At 36.0% G+C, this 17,591-nt stretch overlaps 1 protein-coding gene across 4 annotated transcripts in view; it reads left to right on the plus strand.

The window, feature by feature from the left end:
- Window positions 1-17,591, plus strand: part of PTAR1 (protein prenyltransferase alpha subunit repeat containing 1) — a 52,014-nt gene that overhangs the window by 23,413 nt on the left and 11,010 nt on the right. For 3 of the 4 annotated variants that reach the window (XM_012500845.2, XM_003267393.4, XM_030810039.1), the window contains exons 4-6: window positions 3,863-3,967; window positions 5,749-5,962; window positions 14,520-14,824. In XM_012500845.2, the coding sequence (XP_012356299.1) occupies window positions 3,863-3,967; window positions 5,749-5,962; window positions 14,520-14,824 (624 nt within the window). The remainder of the gene's footprint in view (window positions 1-3,862; window positions 3,968-5,748; window positions 5,963-14,519; window positions 14,825-17,591) is intronic. The other variant, XM_030810041.1, reaches the window with a different exon arrangement.

Here is a 17,591-nt window from a genome sequence, read left to right on the forward strand (position 1 = left end):
TATATGAATATATATGGGAATAAAGGTAGACAGTTATAAATAATAAGAGGTCTTAAATTTAGGAAATGGAAATTAAGCATAATACAATAAATTCATTATAGTAGTTGTTTTTTAAACTTTAATGGGCATCATTATTGCCAGGCTGGAGTGCAGTGGCGCGATCTTGGCTCACTGCAACCTCTGCCTCCTGGGTTCAAGCGATTCTCCTGCCTCAGCCTCCCAAGTAGCTGGGACTACAGGTGTGCGCCACCATGCCCAGCTAATTTTTTTACTTTTAATAGAAACAAGGTTTCACCATGTTGGCCAGGATGGTCTCAATCTCTTGACCTCGTACTCCACCTGCCTCGGCCTCCCAAAGTGCTGGGATTACAGGCGTGAGCTACCGTGCCCAGCCAATGGGCATCATCTGAAGAGCTTGTTTTAAAACACATATTGCTGTGCCCACCTGAGTTTCTGACTCAGTTGGTTCTGGGCTGAGGCCTGAGGATCTGCATTTCGCATAAGTTCCAGATGATGCTGATGTTTCAGTTAGGGTTCACTTTGAGAAACATTGCTCTCAAAAGTGGTTAAAATTACATAGAGCAATATTTTCCTCGTTTTACTTTATAGGTATCCTGACTTACTTTATGAACAAAATGTTACTGATTTCAGAAGAAAAAGAATCCAAAACTGCAGAAGCAACTGGCTGTTGCAAGAAGAAATATATATATTATATATATATAATATATATATATATATATATATATATAATGACAAATTGGTTTCCTGAACATTGAAAGGAAAATAGTTGTTTTCTTTATCAAATAAAACTTTATAAATAGTATGTCACTGTTGGAAAGAAAATGTATTGTGGTATTTAGGAATTAAATCCGTCTAAGTAGATATGGTATAAGAGCTGGATTCTGGTTTTCTCTGGCTTAAACTTCTCTAAAGTAAACGAATAATCAGCCCTACACAGGAAGGACATTTTAAGATTAATAAATAATAACAAATGATCTGATTTTATTATAAAATTATAGATATATTGAGAATTCAGTGAGAATGTAATATCAGCACTTATCAAAAACTTACCTGAGAAATTAAATGTAAATTGTATTTACCTGAGAAACAGGTATAGAAAGCTCTTGCATGACATTCTTTATATAGTTGGCCCTCTGTATCCGTAGGTTCTGCATCCATGGATTCAACCAATCGCAGATAGAAAATATTTGGGAAAAATATTGCTTTCTGTAGTGAACATGTTCAGACTTTGTTTTCCTATCATTAGTCCCTAAACAATATAACAACTATTTATATAGCATTTACATTGTATTAGGTATTATAAGTAGCCTAGAGATGATATGAAGTATATGGGAGAATGTGCGTAGGTTATATGGCAACACATTTTATATCAAGGACTTGAGCACTGGCAGATTTTGGTATCCGTGGGAGGTCCTGAACCAAGCCCCCACAAGATACCAAGGGACAACTGATTGCATTGAAGTTTTAGTTGGCCTTGAACAGTTTTAAAAACAACCAAAACATTACATTGCTATTACTTCTGCTGCTTATATTAATATTTTAAAAAGGAATGGCCTCGTATATCAAGGTTCATGTAAGTATTTTATCTTGTTAATAGCTCTTTTGGAAACTTATCCAAAGTAAGAATACAAAAGAAAGAAGTTATAAGCACAAAGCTTTTCCCCCCCCCAGATTTGTTTTAAAATAACAAAAAGTTTGAAGCAACCTAAATGTCTAACAAGAAGGGAAAAGCATAGCTACTAAATGAAAACATTTGATCATTTAAAATGTTCGTTACAAAGATTATATAGAATCATGGGGAAATTTTTAAGATATAATTGGAGCAGGATGTAAAATTATATATTAAAAGCTGGAGGCATCACGCTACCTGACTTCAAACTATACTACAAGGCTACAGTAACCAAAACAGCATGGTACTGGTACCACAACAGAGATATAGATCAATGGAACAGAACAGAGCCCTCAGAAATGATGCCGCATATCTACAACTATCTGATCTTTGACAAACTTGACAAAAACAAGAAATGGGGAAAGGATTCCCTATTTAATAAATGGTGCTGGGAAAACTGGCTAGCCATATGTAGAAAGCTGAAACTGGATCCCTTCCTTACACCTTATACAAAAATTAATTCAAGATGGATTAAAGACTTAAATGTTAGACCTAAAACCATTAAAATCCTACAAGAAAACCTAGGCAATACCATTCAGGACATAGGCGTGGGCAAGGACTTCATGTCTAAAACACCAAAAGCAATGGCAACAAAAGCCAAAATTGACAAATGGGATCTCATTAAACTAAAGAGCTTCTGCACAGCAAAAGAAACTACCATCAGAATGAACAGGCAGCCTACAGAATGGGAGAAAATTTTTGCAACCTACTCATCTGACAAAGGGCTAATATCCAGAATCTACAATGAACTCAAACAAATTTACAAGAAAAAAACAAACAACCCCATCAAAAGGTGGGCAAAGGACATGAACAGACACTTCTCAAAAGAAGACATTTATGCAGCCAAAAAACACATGAAGAAATGCTCATCATCACTGGCCATCAGAGAAATGCAAATCAAAACCACAGTGAGATACCATCTCACACCAGTTAGAATGGCCATCATTAAAAAAACAGGAAACAACAGGTGCTGGAGAGGATGTGGAGAAATAGGAACACTTTGACACTGTTGGTGGGACTGTAAACTAGTTCAACCATTGTGGAAGTCAGTGTGGCCATTCCTCAGGGATCTAGAACTAGAAATACCATTTGACCCAGCCATCCCATTACTGGGTATATACCCAAAGGATTATAAATCATGCTGCTATAAAGACACATGCACACGTATGTTTATTGTGGCACTATTCACAATAGCAAAGAGTTGGAACCAACCCAAATGTCCAACAACGATAGACTGGATTAAGAAAATGTGGCACATATACACCATGGAATACTATGCAGCCATAAAAAATGATGAGTTCATGTCCTTTGTAGGGACATGGATGAAACTGGAAAACATCATTCTCAGCAAACTATCGCAAGGACAAAAAACCAAACACCGCATGTTCTCACTCATAGGTGGGAATTGAACAATGAGAACTCATGGACACAGGAAGGGGAACATCACATTCCAGGGACTGTTGTGGGGTGGGGGGAGGGGGGAGGGACAGCATTAGGAGATATACCCAATGCTAAATGACGAGTTAATGGGTGCAGAAAATCAACATGGCACATGGATACATATGTAACAAACCTGCACATTGCGCACATGTACCCTAAAACCTAAAGTATAATAAAAAAAAAAAAATGTATGTGTGATAGGGAAAAGTAGAAGGGAAAATTCAAAAATAAAAAATAGTAATTTGGTTAGAATAGTGATTCCATGAATTGTTTTTTTTTTGCTTACATCTCAACCATATTGTGTTTGTTGTATGTGTGGTTTTGTAATGAAACAGACCATGTCAAGTCCTATTTAGGAAACTAGACCAATTTTGACTGGTATTGGATTGGCCCTATAGGTACGACTATCAGGTCTCACAACTTTTGGAAATGAGATAGGCCAGAGAACTTCATTTACCCTCACGCAAATAGTTAAAATTTCACCTGTTGATTTAAGAGCTTCTGTTTCTGCTTATTAATTTGTTACATTGGGGTTATGAGAATACATTCTTGGTTACTGCATGTCACATTTATGAGCGTTTTATATCCCAGAGTGGCTTGGGCTTTTTTTCCTTCTTTTTTTTTTTTTAAATTCTTAGACATTCACTTCACAATGAGGTTATATTAAAAGCCATGTAGAACCTTTGGATATAAGGATAAAGTAATGTTTAATTTTTTTTTTTTTTTTTATAGGAAAGAGCTGATCCTCTCTGGCACTTTAAATCCAATTAAGGATTTACATCTGGGAAAACTCGCCTTAACTAAGTTTCCAAAGAGTCCAGAAACATGGATTCACAGGTGTGGTTAATTTATAACATAGTACTCTTACTTGGGATTCAGAATGGCTGGAGAAAGAAACATGGCATGTGAGAGGCAAGGTTACTTATTGGTTCCAGAGCATGAATTCTGAAGTCAGGTTACCTACATTTAAATCTAGGAGCTATATAACTTGCTACCTAAGTGTTCATGGGAAATTACTTAACTCACCAAGCCTCAGTTTTCTCATTTGTAAAATGAGAATAATAATTACACCTATCTCATATAGTTAACAGTCAAGTTTACATGAGTTAATGCGTGTAACACTCCCACAGTGCCTGGCACATATTAAATACTCAATAAATGTTAGCTATTATTAACTCTTTGAAGCAGTTGTGGGCATTGCATTTATAGATACTCAACTGTAATGAGCAATATGGATTTTAAAAGCATTTGGTTGTTTTCCTGGTAAAGATGGTGGTGGTGATGGTTGTGGTTATTAAAATTAACTTACAGAGAAAGCGAAGGGCAGCTGAGGCGAATGCTGTGTAGGCTGAGCTAAAGTTGCTAAAAACCATACATATGAAGAACATTTTTAGGTTAAAAGCCTGGGACAGATAGCCAGAATGCACTTTAGGACTCTCAAAATCCTGGCCACCTGGAAGCATCTTCCTCTTGGACCCTGTGTAACTACTATTATTTGACCAAAATGGGATGGTGTGGGCTTGCTGGTCAGGACCAATAAAGAAATCGCTCTGAAATTCTCAGTTTATTAAGCCACTCTAATTTTTCTTAAATCCTGGACATTTTTAGGATCTTATGTCCGTTCAAGGTGTCTTAGTGGTAATCGTGCCTTTAGTTAACATTGAAGGTCAGCTTCTTCCAAACCACAGTCAGTTGTATTTCCTTCATGACTAGAAATTGAGATAGTATACCACAGAAAGGTATATGACTGTGTGTATGGGGGTTTGGAAAGAGATGGTGGCAGGGGAAAGGAACTGTTAAATATGCATTCATCAGTTTGGCTTGTCTAATTTTTTTTATCAAGCAATATTTTGTTGTTAAATAAGAAATTCCATTATTTTAAAATGACAAAGTGAGTTTTCTTACTCAATTTCCTGTACCTTTGGGTTTGAAATCTTTAGTCTAAAAGATGCTTTTATATGAGTAAATTACTGGTACAAAGTAAACACATTAAGTAGCTTGAAACACTAGTGTTTTTTATGTAAATACATGCTAATGCAAATCTTAAATAGACAAAGGGAGAATTTGTAGATAAGGATATTTTGACACCTCCTTAATGGTTTAATGAGTTATATTTGTTACCTTCCAGATTTTATGCTATAATACAGAATTTTGCTGAATGAAAGCTATCAGAATGCAGCTTCTTGTTTGCAAACAAATGCACATAGGGTGAGGCATGCATATGTACTTAAAGATGTGAATCATGACTCCTTGTAATATTTATCAGCCATTAATTTATAACCTCTCACCACCACCACACACACACACCAATTGCCTTTAGATTTCCTGGCCAAGTGGAGTTTTGGGATTGTCATTTTAGAAGTAATGACATTCTCTGTATTACAGATTTTAAAGTTTTTTTTTTCCTGTTTATCCACCCTTCATCCATACTGCTAAATTTAATATCATCATAAACAACAAAACAACCCCTCCCCATCTCCAAAAAACTAGACTTATAAACAGGTATTATTTTGCATTGTCTCTGAATGGAAATTAAATTAGGAACAATGAAAACTGGTTATTTTTCTCTCTGGCTTATGTTCTTTCTATGTTCTCTTTCCCACATGCTACCTTAACAGGCGATGGGTGCTACAACAGCTAATTCAGGAAACCTCCTTGCCTTCCTTTGTGACCAAAGGAAACTTGGGAACAATTCCCGCAGAAAGGGCACAGCGACTCATACAAGAAGAGATGGAGGTCTGCGGTGAAGCAGCAGGGAGATACCCAAGCAACTATAATGCTTGGTCCCATCGCATCTGGGTTTTACAGCACTTGGCCAAGCTAGATGTCAAGGTAGGGATATTATTGTCTCCTGGGCAGACTGCCTGTCTGCCCATAAAATCTTCTGGTAGTAGTTCATCCTCAGAAGAGCTTTGAAGGAGTAGATAAACTGATGGTCTGGCAACTTGAGAGAATCGCAACAGCTCCTACCTCTGGAGAAACCCTGTAATTAAATAAAAAGCTTGCATTCCCCACCAGTGCTGTTTTTGGCAGTCTTAAGGCTAGTGCATTGGTAAAGCAAGGCAGGTTTAACCAACTGACGAAGATTGAGCATAACTCACTCTATCCTGAAACAGGAAGGGATTATTAAGCCTTATAGAACTGGAATTGCTATTTCTTGGTAGTATTTGGTTATGTGACAATATACTAAGTCAGCTGGCTGTCTTTTCACACTTTCGTCCTCTGAAAAGGGGGAGAGGAGGGCAGGGATAGACAATCTCACCCAGGTGTTTTTAAAAATTGGCTGAGCCTATAAATTACCTGGGGATTCCTAAGTTCCACTCCAAGCCTACTAAAGCAGACTGAGGGTGGATCTAAAGATCAGTATTTTCCACTGACTCAGGGTTATTTGAATGCAGAGCCAGTTTGGAAACTCTCACAGCCTAATCCTTTCAGTTTAGAAATGAGGAGATGGAGATTTCCAGAGAATTTTAATGGCTTAGACTTAGCTACAGTTGTACCACTTATTATTCATCAGAATGAGAGCCAGGTGTCCCTTTTGCTCCTTTTTATATACTACAGTGTCTCAGTTTTTTCTTTTCTGATGGTGTCACGGTGCCATAAGAATCTAGGGTGCTCATCTAAAAAGCTTCTCAGGCTTGAGACAGTTAAAAGAGGTCAAGTTGAAGATCGAAGTGCCCCAGGTGGTGCTTTCAGATAAGTGGGGAAGTGTTATGTAATTTTAACTTACCGTCCTCTTCTTCCTACATCCCTCTTCCCATGCTCCCATTTCTCTCTTTGTTTCCTGGCCAGGGCAAATCGGAGACTTTTTACTTCCAGAGGATTTTAAGCCAGTAATTCTAGAAGAGAAGCCTTCCCCCTTCCAGTTTACATGGCTTTGAGTTTCAGGAGGGGTGGCCGCCTAATGGAATAGAAAGAGCCAAGGCTTAAAATCACATCAACCTAGGTTCAGATTTTGGCCCCACTACCTGTATGTGGAAAGCAAGGTTTTATTGTTTTCATTTATAAAATAGGGACTCTACTGTCTGCCTTAGTGGATTATTGTGAGAGTTAATTGAGTTAATGGATGTAAATTACTGGGCATCTAATAGAGAGAGAGATTCACTCAATTTTAGTTCCTTTCTCTGTTCTCCAGAGATAGAAAATTGGCTACCAGTTTGCTTGATCAACTCAGTGCAATTTTTTGATGAAAAAGTATAAAACCCTATCATACCCACTGACTGTCCTGTATACGCAGTAAAACGAAGTGTTTGCTCTCAACAAATTGAAAATCTAGTTGAGAAAGTAGACCAACAATTACAAAGCATCAGAATACAATGGGAGCACAGAAAAATGGTTCTTCATCTAGGATGCGCTCGTTGGAAATAGCTGCCGGGGGAAGGAAGATACATTGAGTTGGGAGGCGTGATTACAAGTTGTTTGGTGGGTTGTCAGGGATATGGAGTGCTTGGTGGTCATCTCAGATGCATGACTTGATAGTGTATGGGAAGAGAAAGAGATATAGGGAGGATTGGGGATAAAAAGGAAGGCGGAGTCTAGGTTGACCGAGAGATCTTTGGAAATTTTTCTGCCATGATGTGGACCTTTACAAGAGGCATTTCCATAAAATCAGGAACAAGGGGCCAAAGTGAAACTCTTGGTTGCTTGAGACCATCTGGTGGTAAAGATAACTCATTTATGGTGAGTTATAACTCATTAATGGTGAGCTCAGCTGCCAGGGTCCACTCTTGGGCTCAGATGTCGTCATCCTTCCTTGACCCACCCTTGGAGGAAGACTTACCATTCTTCCATTCACCACTTGCCACTGCAACATCTCTTGCTCTTGTTGTCAGTGAGGAGTCCTAAGTTTGCAAAATCCCCTTCCTGTTGTTACAAGCCATTGGGCCCACCTAGAACATTTACTACTATGCTTTGTCTATTATAGGAGGTAATCACAAAAATACCAGTAGTCTAAATCAGCTTAAAAATATATATGAAATGAGCCAGCATTTTTTAACTTAGGAAATTGAAAATGACTTTTTAAAGTGCTGGCATCGAGTATTAGTAAGAGTATGAAAATGAGCATTATTCAAATTGTTATAATCTTACTGAAGGGCAACATGGCAGCACTTACCACACTTTTTAAAATAGGGTGTTATTTTTAAGAGTTCTGCTTCCAGGAATTCATCATAAAGAAATAATGGAAGATGAAGTATGGTAGAATGATTAGAAGCTTCACTCAGTGGTCATGCAGACCTGCTTTGCATTCTGGCTTTACCACCAATTTGCTATATAGCCTTGAGGAAGTTGCTTAGCCTCTTCAACCTTCAGTTTTCTCATCCGGAAAAGGAGGGTGACGATAATTCCTATCTCACTGAGTGATGCAAATTGAATGGGAGGATTCATATAAAGTGGCTATCAAAGTGCCTTAATTAAGTGCTCAATAAACACTGGCTATTAAATATAGAAGTTTGATATATAAAGGTAGCATTTATAGTAGTGAAAAACTAGAAAAGCTATAGCCCTTCAATAATGAGGGAATTGTTAGATTACAATCCATCACATTGGAATATTTTGTTATGACTAAAATTTATATTTTAGAAGATGATATAAAGGAAAATATTCACAATAGGTTATACTAGGGTAGGCCTAATATTATTATTTATTTATTTATTTTTGAAATAGGGTCTCGCTCTGTCGCCCAGGCTGGAGTGCAGTGGCACAATCTTGGCTCACTGCAACCTCCGCTTCCCAGGTTCAAGCAATTCTCCTGCCTCAGCTTCCCAAGTAGCTGGGATTACAGGCACCCACTACCCACGCCTGGCTAATTTTTATATTTTTAGTAGAGACAGGGTTTCGCCATGTTGGTCAGGCTGGTCTTGAACTCCTGACCTCAAGCAATCCACCTGCCTCTGCCTCCCAAAGTGCTGGGATTATAGGCGTGAGCCACCGCACCCAGCAGCCTAATATAATCTTTAATGTATTTATTAGCATTGAATGAAACTGCAAATACTTTAAAGTGTTTGGAACAGTGCTTGACACGTGGTAAATGCTGAACAGATATTTATACATACACACAACAATGTTATAGATTTTTTTCTCGTATTTTTTATAAAAACGTATTTGTTTTTTAGTCAGAAAAATGTTAAAGAATAAAGATTGATTAAAAGTAGTATAGGATGGAATTATGACACTAATTTTCTATTTTATGTTCTCTCTGATGTCTGCATGCTTAAATAAACGTTTAAGTAAATTTTAAAATATTTTTATATTTGAGGGTAGTGTGGCAGGAAAGATTCACAGTCAGGCAGTTTATTACTACTGGCAAATTACAAGTTTCACATAAAAAAAGCACATATAGTCATTTCTCCAAAAAAACATACCCACACCACCAATAAGGACATGAAAAGATATTCACCATCTTTACTGTTAGGGAAATGCAAATCAAAACCACAGGGAGTGAGATACCACTTCACACCAAAATACGGACAATAACAAATGTTGGTTAGGATGTGGAGAAACTGAAACTCTTATTAATGGCTGGTAAGAATGTAAAATGGTACAGCCACTGTGGAAAGCAGTTTGGCATTTCCTCAAATGATTAAACATAGAATCACTATATGTTAATAAAACTATAGTTAATATATATCATATTCTTGGAGAAAAACATGCATTACCATATATGACCCTGTAATTCTGCTCCTAAGTATATACCCAAGAGAAGTGAAAACACATTCCATACCAAATCTTGTATGAGAACATTAATAACCACATTATTTATAATAGCCAAAACATAATACCTCACCTGAGGAATGGAAAACAAAATGTGGTGTATCCATGCAATGGAACATTAGCCATAAAAAAGGAAGGAAATACTGATACATGCTATAACGTGGATGAACCTTGAAAACATGCTGATTGAAAGCAGTCAGATTCAAGGCCACATATTGTATGATTTCATTTATATAACATGTTCAGAATAGGCAAAGCAGATTAGTGGGTGCCAGAGGCCGGGGAGGAGGGAATGGGATGTAACTTCTAATAGGAATGGGGTTTTGTGGGGATGGTGAAAACGTTAGAAATTAGATAACAGCAATGCTTGCACAATTCTGTGAATATATTAAAAACCACTGATTTATTTTTTCACTTCAAAAATGATTCTAAAGTACATTAGAGAGAATAAAGCTTAAAGAATAGCTGAGAAATTGTTGGGAAAAACAATAAAGAACACTCTACCATTAGATACTTAAATGTTTAATAAGATAGAGTAATTAAAATTGTGCTGCTATTTCAAAAATAGACTCAGTAATGGAACAGAATATAAAGTCCAGAAACAAATTCCAATACATAATATGTACATATTTCATTAATGATGAATATGGCGTTTCACATAATTAGAGAAAGGATTCCTTGTTCAATTTGTGATGCTGGTAAAATTGATTGACTTTTTAGAAAATAGAAAGTTAGGTGTTTTTTTTTTTTTAATCTTAAATACCAAATTGAACTTTAAATGGAATAAAAACCTATATGAAGAAAAGAGACTCACATTATGCTAAGTGAAATAAGCCAAGCGCAGAAGGATAACTATTGCATGGTGTTACTTGTAGGTGGACTCTAAACAAGTTGAACTCATGGAAATAGAGAGTAGAATCGTGATTGCAGGAGTAGGGGTTGTGGTGGGGAACAGGGAGTTGCTAGTTAAAGGGTACAAAGTTTCAGTTAGGATGAGTAAGTTCTGGAGGTCTAATGGTAGAACATGGTAATTACTGTTAATAATGTATACCTAAAGATTTCTAAGAGCATTATCTTAAATGTTCTTACCACAAAAAATAAAATACCTATGTGAAGTGATGGATATGTTAATTCACCTGATGGTGGTAATCATTTCACAGTGTATACATAAAAACAATATGTCGTACATCATATATGTATGTGTGTGTGTGTGTGTATGTGTGTATATATATATGTATATATATATATACGTATACATGTATATATATATATACACACATATATATATACAGAATTTTAATTTGTCATTTATACTTCAATAGACCTGAGGGAGAAAAGAAAAAAAAGAATTTTACTTGACTCCCAATCTTTAAAAAAAAGAAAAGAATTTAAAAAATCAGTTGCAGTAATATATTGAAAATAATATTTACAACACATATGACAAATAGAGACTTAATATCTTTAATATGTAAAGACCTCTTACAAACTCATAAGAAAAATGATGACTATCACAAATAGTAAATTAGATAATTCATAAATGTAGAGAATTAGGCAAAATAGGCAGTTCATAAATGAAGAAACAAAGGAAAAGTAATCACACAAGAAAATATATTTAGGTTTAATGATAATTAAGAAAATGTAAATTAAAATGAAACATGCTTCTTATTAAATTAGTGAAGATTAAAGTATTGATGAATTTAGGAAATAAGCATTAACATGTACTTCCAATAGGAGTATAAATTATACAGCCTTTCTGCAGGGCACTTTGACAGTATATATCAAGAACCTTATAAAATTTTTTTCTTTGTTCCAGCAAGTATACTTCTAGAAATTTCTCCTAAATAATTAGATATGTACATAGATTTATATATGAGTGTTACTTATACAAGAGTAGAAACAAACAAGGGAATGGTTAAATTCTGATAATCTTGAGGGTGAAATATTTTACGAGTTAAAAATTATAGAATAATATTTAATGCCATAGGAATGTATTTATAATTGAAGTAGAATAAAATTGGGACAAAAGAATATCCCAGATTTTTCTTAAAAATAAACTCTGTGCATGTGCATACATAGAAAAAAAGTTGAAAGATTTGTTTTCTGCCGGAATGTTACAGGTAGTGATCTCTGGCCAACAAAATACTGATTTTTGTTTGCTTTTTTATATTTTTCCATATTATTGGAATTTTCTATATTGATCATTTTGTATCACTTTTGTAATCACAAGAAAACCCAAATGTTATTTTTAAAAGTTTACAGGACCTATGGCATATGTATTTTTAATAGTCTTTCATTTTTAGCACGTTATCCCTCTTTTTCATAGCCCTGCATCTGCAGTTTTCTTGTAGTTTATTTATTCACTTATTCATGTTTTCATATGGAAGTAGGAAAAGAAGGATATTTAGCGTGTATCATATAAAGGTCATTTATCCCATCAGTACCGTACATTAAAGCCATATCTTTATATAGTATCTTTAGATCACTTAAAAGTTAATTGGATCACTTAAAAGTAATTGCTGTCTTTTTAAAAAAAACATTGCCTATATCTTTGTATCTTTTTATTCTAACAAGAAAATGCCTTGAAATTCCAGTTAAAGTTTCTTCTTTCATTTAGTATGCATCTTTATATCTTAGGGAAAAGAATATAGTGGATTTTCTCTTTAAAAGCCTAAGAATTTTTTTAAGAAATTGATTTTGTTGAAATTTATATATATATATTTTTCTTTTCTGAGATGGAGTCTTGTTTTGTCACCCAGGCTGGTGTATAGTGGAGCGATCTCGGCTCACTGCAACCTATACTTCCCAGGTTCGAGTTATTCTCCTGCCTCAGCCTCCCAAGTAGCTGGGACTACAGGCATGCACCACCACGCCCTGCAAATTTTTGTATTTTTGATAGAGACAGGGCCTCACCATTTTGGCCAGGCTGGTCTCCAACTCCTGACCTCAGGTGATCTGCCTGCCTCAGCCTCCCAAAGTGCTGGGATTACAGGTATGAGCCACCACGCCCAGCCAGAACATCTTTTATATGTGTGCCATTTTTGCCTCCAAATTAAATAATAAACTGCAATTTTATACATAGAAATATCCAGTTAGAAATAATCTAAATGTTTTCATATTATGTAAGTTCATTTTAAATAAGTGGAGTACTCTTTTCAATCCATATTAAGAAGCCATGCCAAAATAAAAAAGCTGCTGTATTATAGCCAGAATGTTCTACAGGTTTATTTTTCAAAAATGTAATAAATGTAAGATTGATTTTTATTTCAGGTAGGAGTTTATCTGGTGCTATTTTTTGCTCACCGTTTAAAATCAAATAAAGATACTGTTTTCCATTTCTCAGAGACTTGCCAGCTATAGCCTCTGGAATAAATTTAGGTGGCTATAAATAAACTCATTGGAACTTAAAGGAGATGTTTAAAACATATCACTGATACAACTTGACTATCTTGGCTGGAAGTAGTCTTACTATTTGCCTTATTTATTAAATTGTTCATTCATTTCATAAAATATTTATGTATCCACTTTGATGTCAGTAGGTATATGGGGATTGAAGTATCAAATAGGAATGAATAAATATCTTAAAGCCCTCACTCACTGAGTTTAATGGGAATGAAGAGATGCACTGAAATTCTTTAATAAGTACTATGGGGGTTCAGGAAAAGGAAAGATTCCTGGGGAAGAAAAATGGTGTAAGAAATGGAAAAAAGATCATGGTACAGGAGAAGGCATTTGCCTGGGACCTTTGACAAACAGGTAAAGGTGTCATTCAGCATTATGCTGTCTGTATTGTTAACTGTTCACAAATGTATGTCTTTTTTCCTTAGCTGGTCTGAAACTCCTCTGATGGAACGTGGTAGGCCCTTGATATACCTTTCACTGATTTATGTTTGCGACCTGTCCAAGACACTCTCAAATAAATTATTTTTGCATAAGTGCTGCTTTTAAAAAAATCATTTCATTTGAAATTCTTTAGTTTGCAAGATATTGGTATCACAAAGATTTAAACAATTTGCTGCTAAATTTTATTTCAGTTATTTTAAAACCCATTATTAATGTTAAATAAGTTTGAGACAAATAGTTAAAGTCACGAGCTCTTGAAAAAATCTTATTATTAGTGCATCATGTTTTTCTACTAATCCCTTATAATTAAGTAGTGAACAAGACAAACACGATCTCTGCCCTCATGGCACTTATATTGAAGAACAAATAATTTCACTGAGGCTATTGTTGTAGAGATAATAAGTTACATATTATACACATTTATTAAATGTAAAATAAAGTTTATATCAAAGTAATCTGAGTTTATATTTTTCCTTTTACGTCAGCATTACTTGTAAATGAATACCCTAATGCTCATCATTATTTTATAATTTGACTTTCCTTCTCTGTGTGTACCAATCAGCATGTGAGTAGTCAAGGTCTAGGGAAAGGATGACAAATGAGTCCTTAAATTCTTTAGTCTTAAAAAAATATCTATCACTTTTATATGGGAAAGAGAAAATTCGCATGTATTAAGCTTCCACTAAGTGAGAGCACTGTGCTGGACATTGTGTACAAAATATTGGTAAGAATGGTCTTGTCAAAAAAGGAACAAATCAAAGAGAAATCAGAGGCAATAATGGAGGAAGAAGAACCTTTGGGAACTCTTCTTCTTACTTCCCTTTTTTCTTCTTACAAGATTCTTCTTGATGAACTATCTTCTACTAAACATTGGGCATCTATGCACGTTTCAGACCACAGTGGATTTCACTACCGCCAGTTTTTGCTTAAGTCTTTGATTAGCCAAACTGTGATAGACAGTTCTGTGATGGAGCAAAATCCTTTGAGAAGTGAGCCAGCCCTAGTTCTTCCAAAAGATGAAGAAGCAGCAGTTTCAACAGAAGAACCAAGGATTAATCTTCCCCATCTTCTAGAAGAAGAAGTCGAATTCAGCACTGATCTTATTGATTCCTACCCAGGACATGAAACCCTTTGGTGTCATAGGTAAGAAAAGGGAAAATCTATTTCCTACACAAAACTGCATGTCTTCATGAGAGCTGCAGAAGGTGTTAGTTACACCTGATTCCTGCCTGCTTGGGTAAACATGGTCATCTGATTGTGGAGCTTTGCCTGAGTGAATACAAGAGGTTTTGTGTTACCATATCATCATCATCATCGTCATCATTAATAAGAGATTCCTCATGTAGATCTCTGTCTGCAGCTTAGGATGGTGATATTCAACCTTGACTGTGCAACAGAATAACCTGTGTTAGTTCTAAAATAAAACAATAAAAAGTTTTTGGACTCCTTCCTTGGAGATACTAAGATTTAGCATATCTAGGATGGATTGCTGCCATCTCTTTTTTTTTTTTTTTTTTTTTTTTTTGAGATAGAGTTTCGCTCTTCTTGCCCAGGCTGGAGTGCAATAGCGTGATCTCGGCTCATTGCAATCTGCCTCCGAGGTTCAAGCGATTCTCCTGCCTCAGCCGTCCAAGTAGCTGGGATTATAGGTGCCCACTACCACACCTGGCTAATTTTTGTATTTTTAAGTAGAGACGGAGTTTCACTGTGTTGGCCAGGCTGGTCTCGAACTCCTGACCTCAGGTGATCTGCCTGCCTTGGCCTCCCAAAGTGCTGGGATTACAGGTGTGAGCCATCATGCCTGGCACTTTCTTTTTTTTTTTTTTAGAAAAACCTGAACACATAATTTTGATGCACAGTCAGGATTGAGATTTGATTAGACCTCGAGAATAAGGTATGCTTTATCATTTTTCCAACCCTGATGGTCTGCAACTTAACTTACCTGAAGTATAATCTCTTGACACTTTTTGTTTAAAGTGTAAGAGAATTTCTCTGAGAGAGGGGAAAGTCTGGTAGCAAAGAGTGAAAAAGGGTTAGCAACCTATCAACTTCAGTTGTGAGTACATTTGACAGTATGTTGGAATGAAGTCACGTATGTGACCCCTTCCCAGCTTCATTTCTTTTGGAACTTCCTTTATTTGGAGGCATCTTCATCTTCATAAATACAGATTCTACTTTAGGCCATAGCGTTGTATTTGTAAATGAAAGAACTTGCCTGTGCTAGGCAGAAAGGAGGTAGGCATTGTTTAAAATTGCCTATTTCTAAAGTTATTGAGATTTTCTTTCTTTCTCTAGTCTAGTCTGTCTTGCAGATTATTTGAGGAGACCTGGTCAGCTGCTTTTCCTTACTAAATATATTCAGAACATAAAAGATTATCTCCCCTCTTTGGCACCTTCATTAGTAGAGAATGCTCTCTTTCTCTTAAAAGCAAGACACTTATTTCACGTTTTCAAGAGGGAAGATAGATCTTTTAAGCTACTGGCATACCTTAGAGATATCACAGGTTCAGTTCCAGACCACTGCAATAAAGTGAATATAGCAATAAAGTGAGCCACACAATTTTTTTTTGTTTCCCAGTACATATAAAAGTTACGTTTACATTACACTGTAGTCTAAGAAGTGTGCAACAGCATTATGTCTAAAAAAAAAAAAGTGCATATCTTAATTAAAATACTAGGTTGCTAAAAAATGCTAACGATCATCCGACCCTTCAGCAAGTTGCAATCTTTTGCTGGTAAAGGGTCTTGCCTCAATGTTGGTGGTTGCTGATTGATCAGAGTGGTGGTTGCTGAAGGTTGGGGTGGCTGTGGCAATTTCCTAAAATAAGATTGCAATGAAGTTTGACTCTTCCTTTCATGAAAGATTTCTCTGTAGTGTGTGATGCTGTTTGACAGCATTTTGCCCACAGTAGAACTTCTTTCGAAATTAGAGTCCTTTTAAACCTTGCTGCTGCTTTATCAACTAAGTTTGTGTCATATTCTAAATCCTTTGTTGTCATTTCAACAATGTTCACAGCATCTTCACCAGAAGTAGATTCTCTCTCAAGAAACCACTTTTTTTTCTTTTTTGGTTCATCCATAAAAAGCAACTCCTCATCCATCCAAGTTTTATCATGAGATTGTAAGCAATTCAGTCACATCTTCAGGCCCCACTTCCAATTCTAGTTCTCTTGCAATTTCCACCACATTTGCAGTGACTTACTACACTGAAGTCTTGAACTCCTCAAAGTCATCCGTGAGGGTTAGAATCACCTTCTCTCAAAGTTTTGTTCATGTTGATATTTTGACCTCCTCCCATGAATCACAAATGTTCTTAATGGCCTCTAAAATGGTGAACCCTTTTCAGAAGGTTTTCAATTTACTTTGCCCAGATCCATTAGAGGAATCACTATCTGTGGCAGCTATAGCCTTATGAAATGTATTTCTTAACAAGATTTGAAAGTTGAAGTTTCTCCTTGATCCATGGGCTAGAGAATGAATGCTGTGTTAGCAGTCATGAAAGCAACATGAATCTTTTTGTACATCTCAATCAGAGCTCTCACATGACTAGGTGCATAGTCAATGTGCAGTAATATTTTGGAAGGGATCCTTTTTTTCTGAGCAGCAGGTCTCAACAGTGGGCTCAAAATATTCAGTTAACCATGCTTTAAACAGATGTGCTGTCAACATACAGGCAGAATAGACTTAGCATAATTCTTAAGGGCCCTAAGATTATTGGAATGGTAAATAAGCCTTGGCTTCAACTTAAAGTCACCAGCTGTATTAGCCCCTACCAAGAGTCAGACTGTCCTTTGAAACTTTGAAGCTAGGCATGGATTTCTCTCTAGCTATGAAAGTCCTAGATGGCATCTTTCAATAGAAGGGTATTTCATCTACATTGAAAATCTCTTGTCAGTATAGCTGCCTTCAT

The sequence above is a fragment of the Nomascus leucogenys genome, chromosome 1a, assembly GCF_006542625.1.
Source record: "Nomascus leucogenys isolate Asia chromosome 1a, Asia_NLE_v1, whole genome shotgun sequence".
NCBI lineage: Eukaryota > Metazoa > Chordata > Mammalia > Primates > Hylobatidae > Nomascus > Nomascus leucogenys.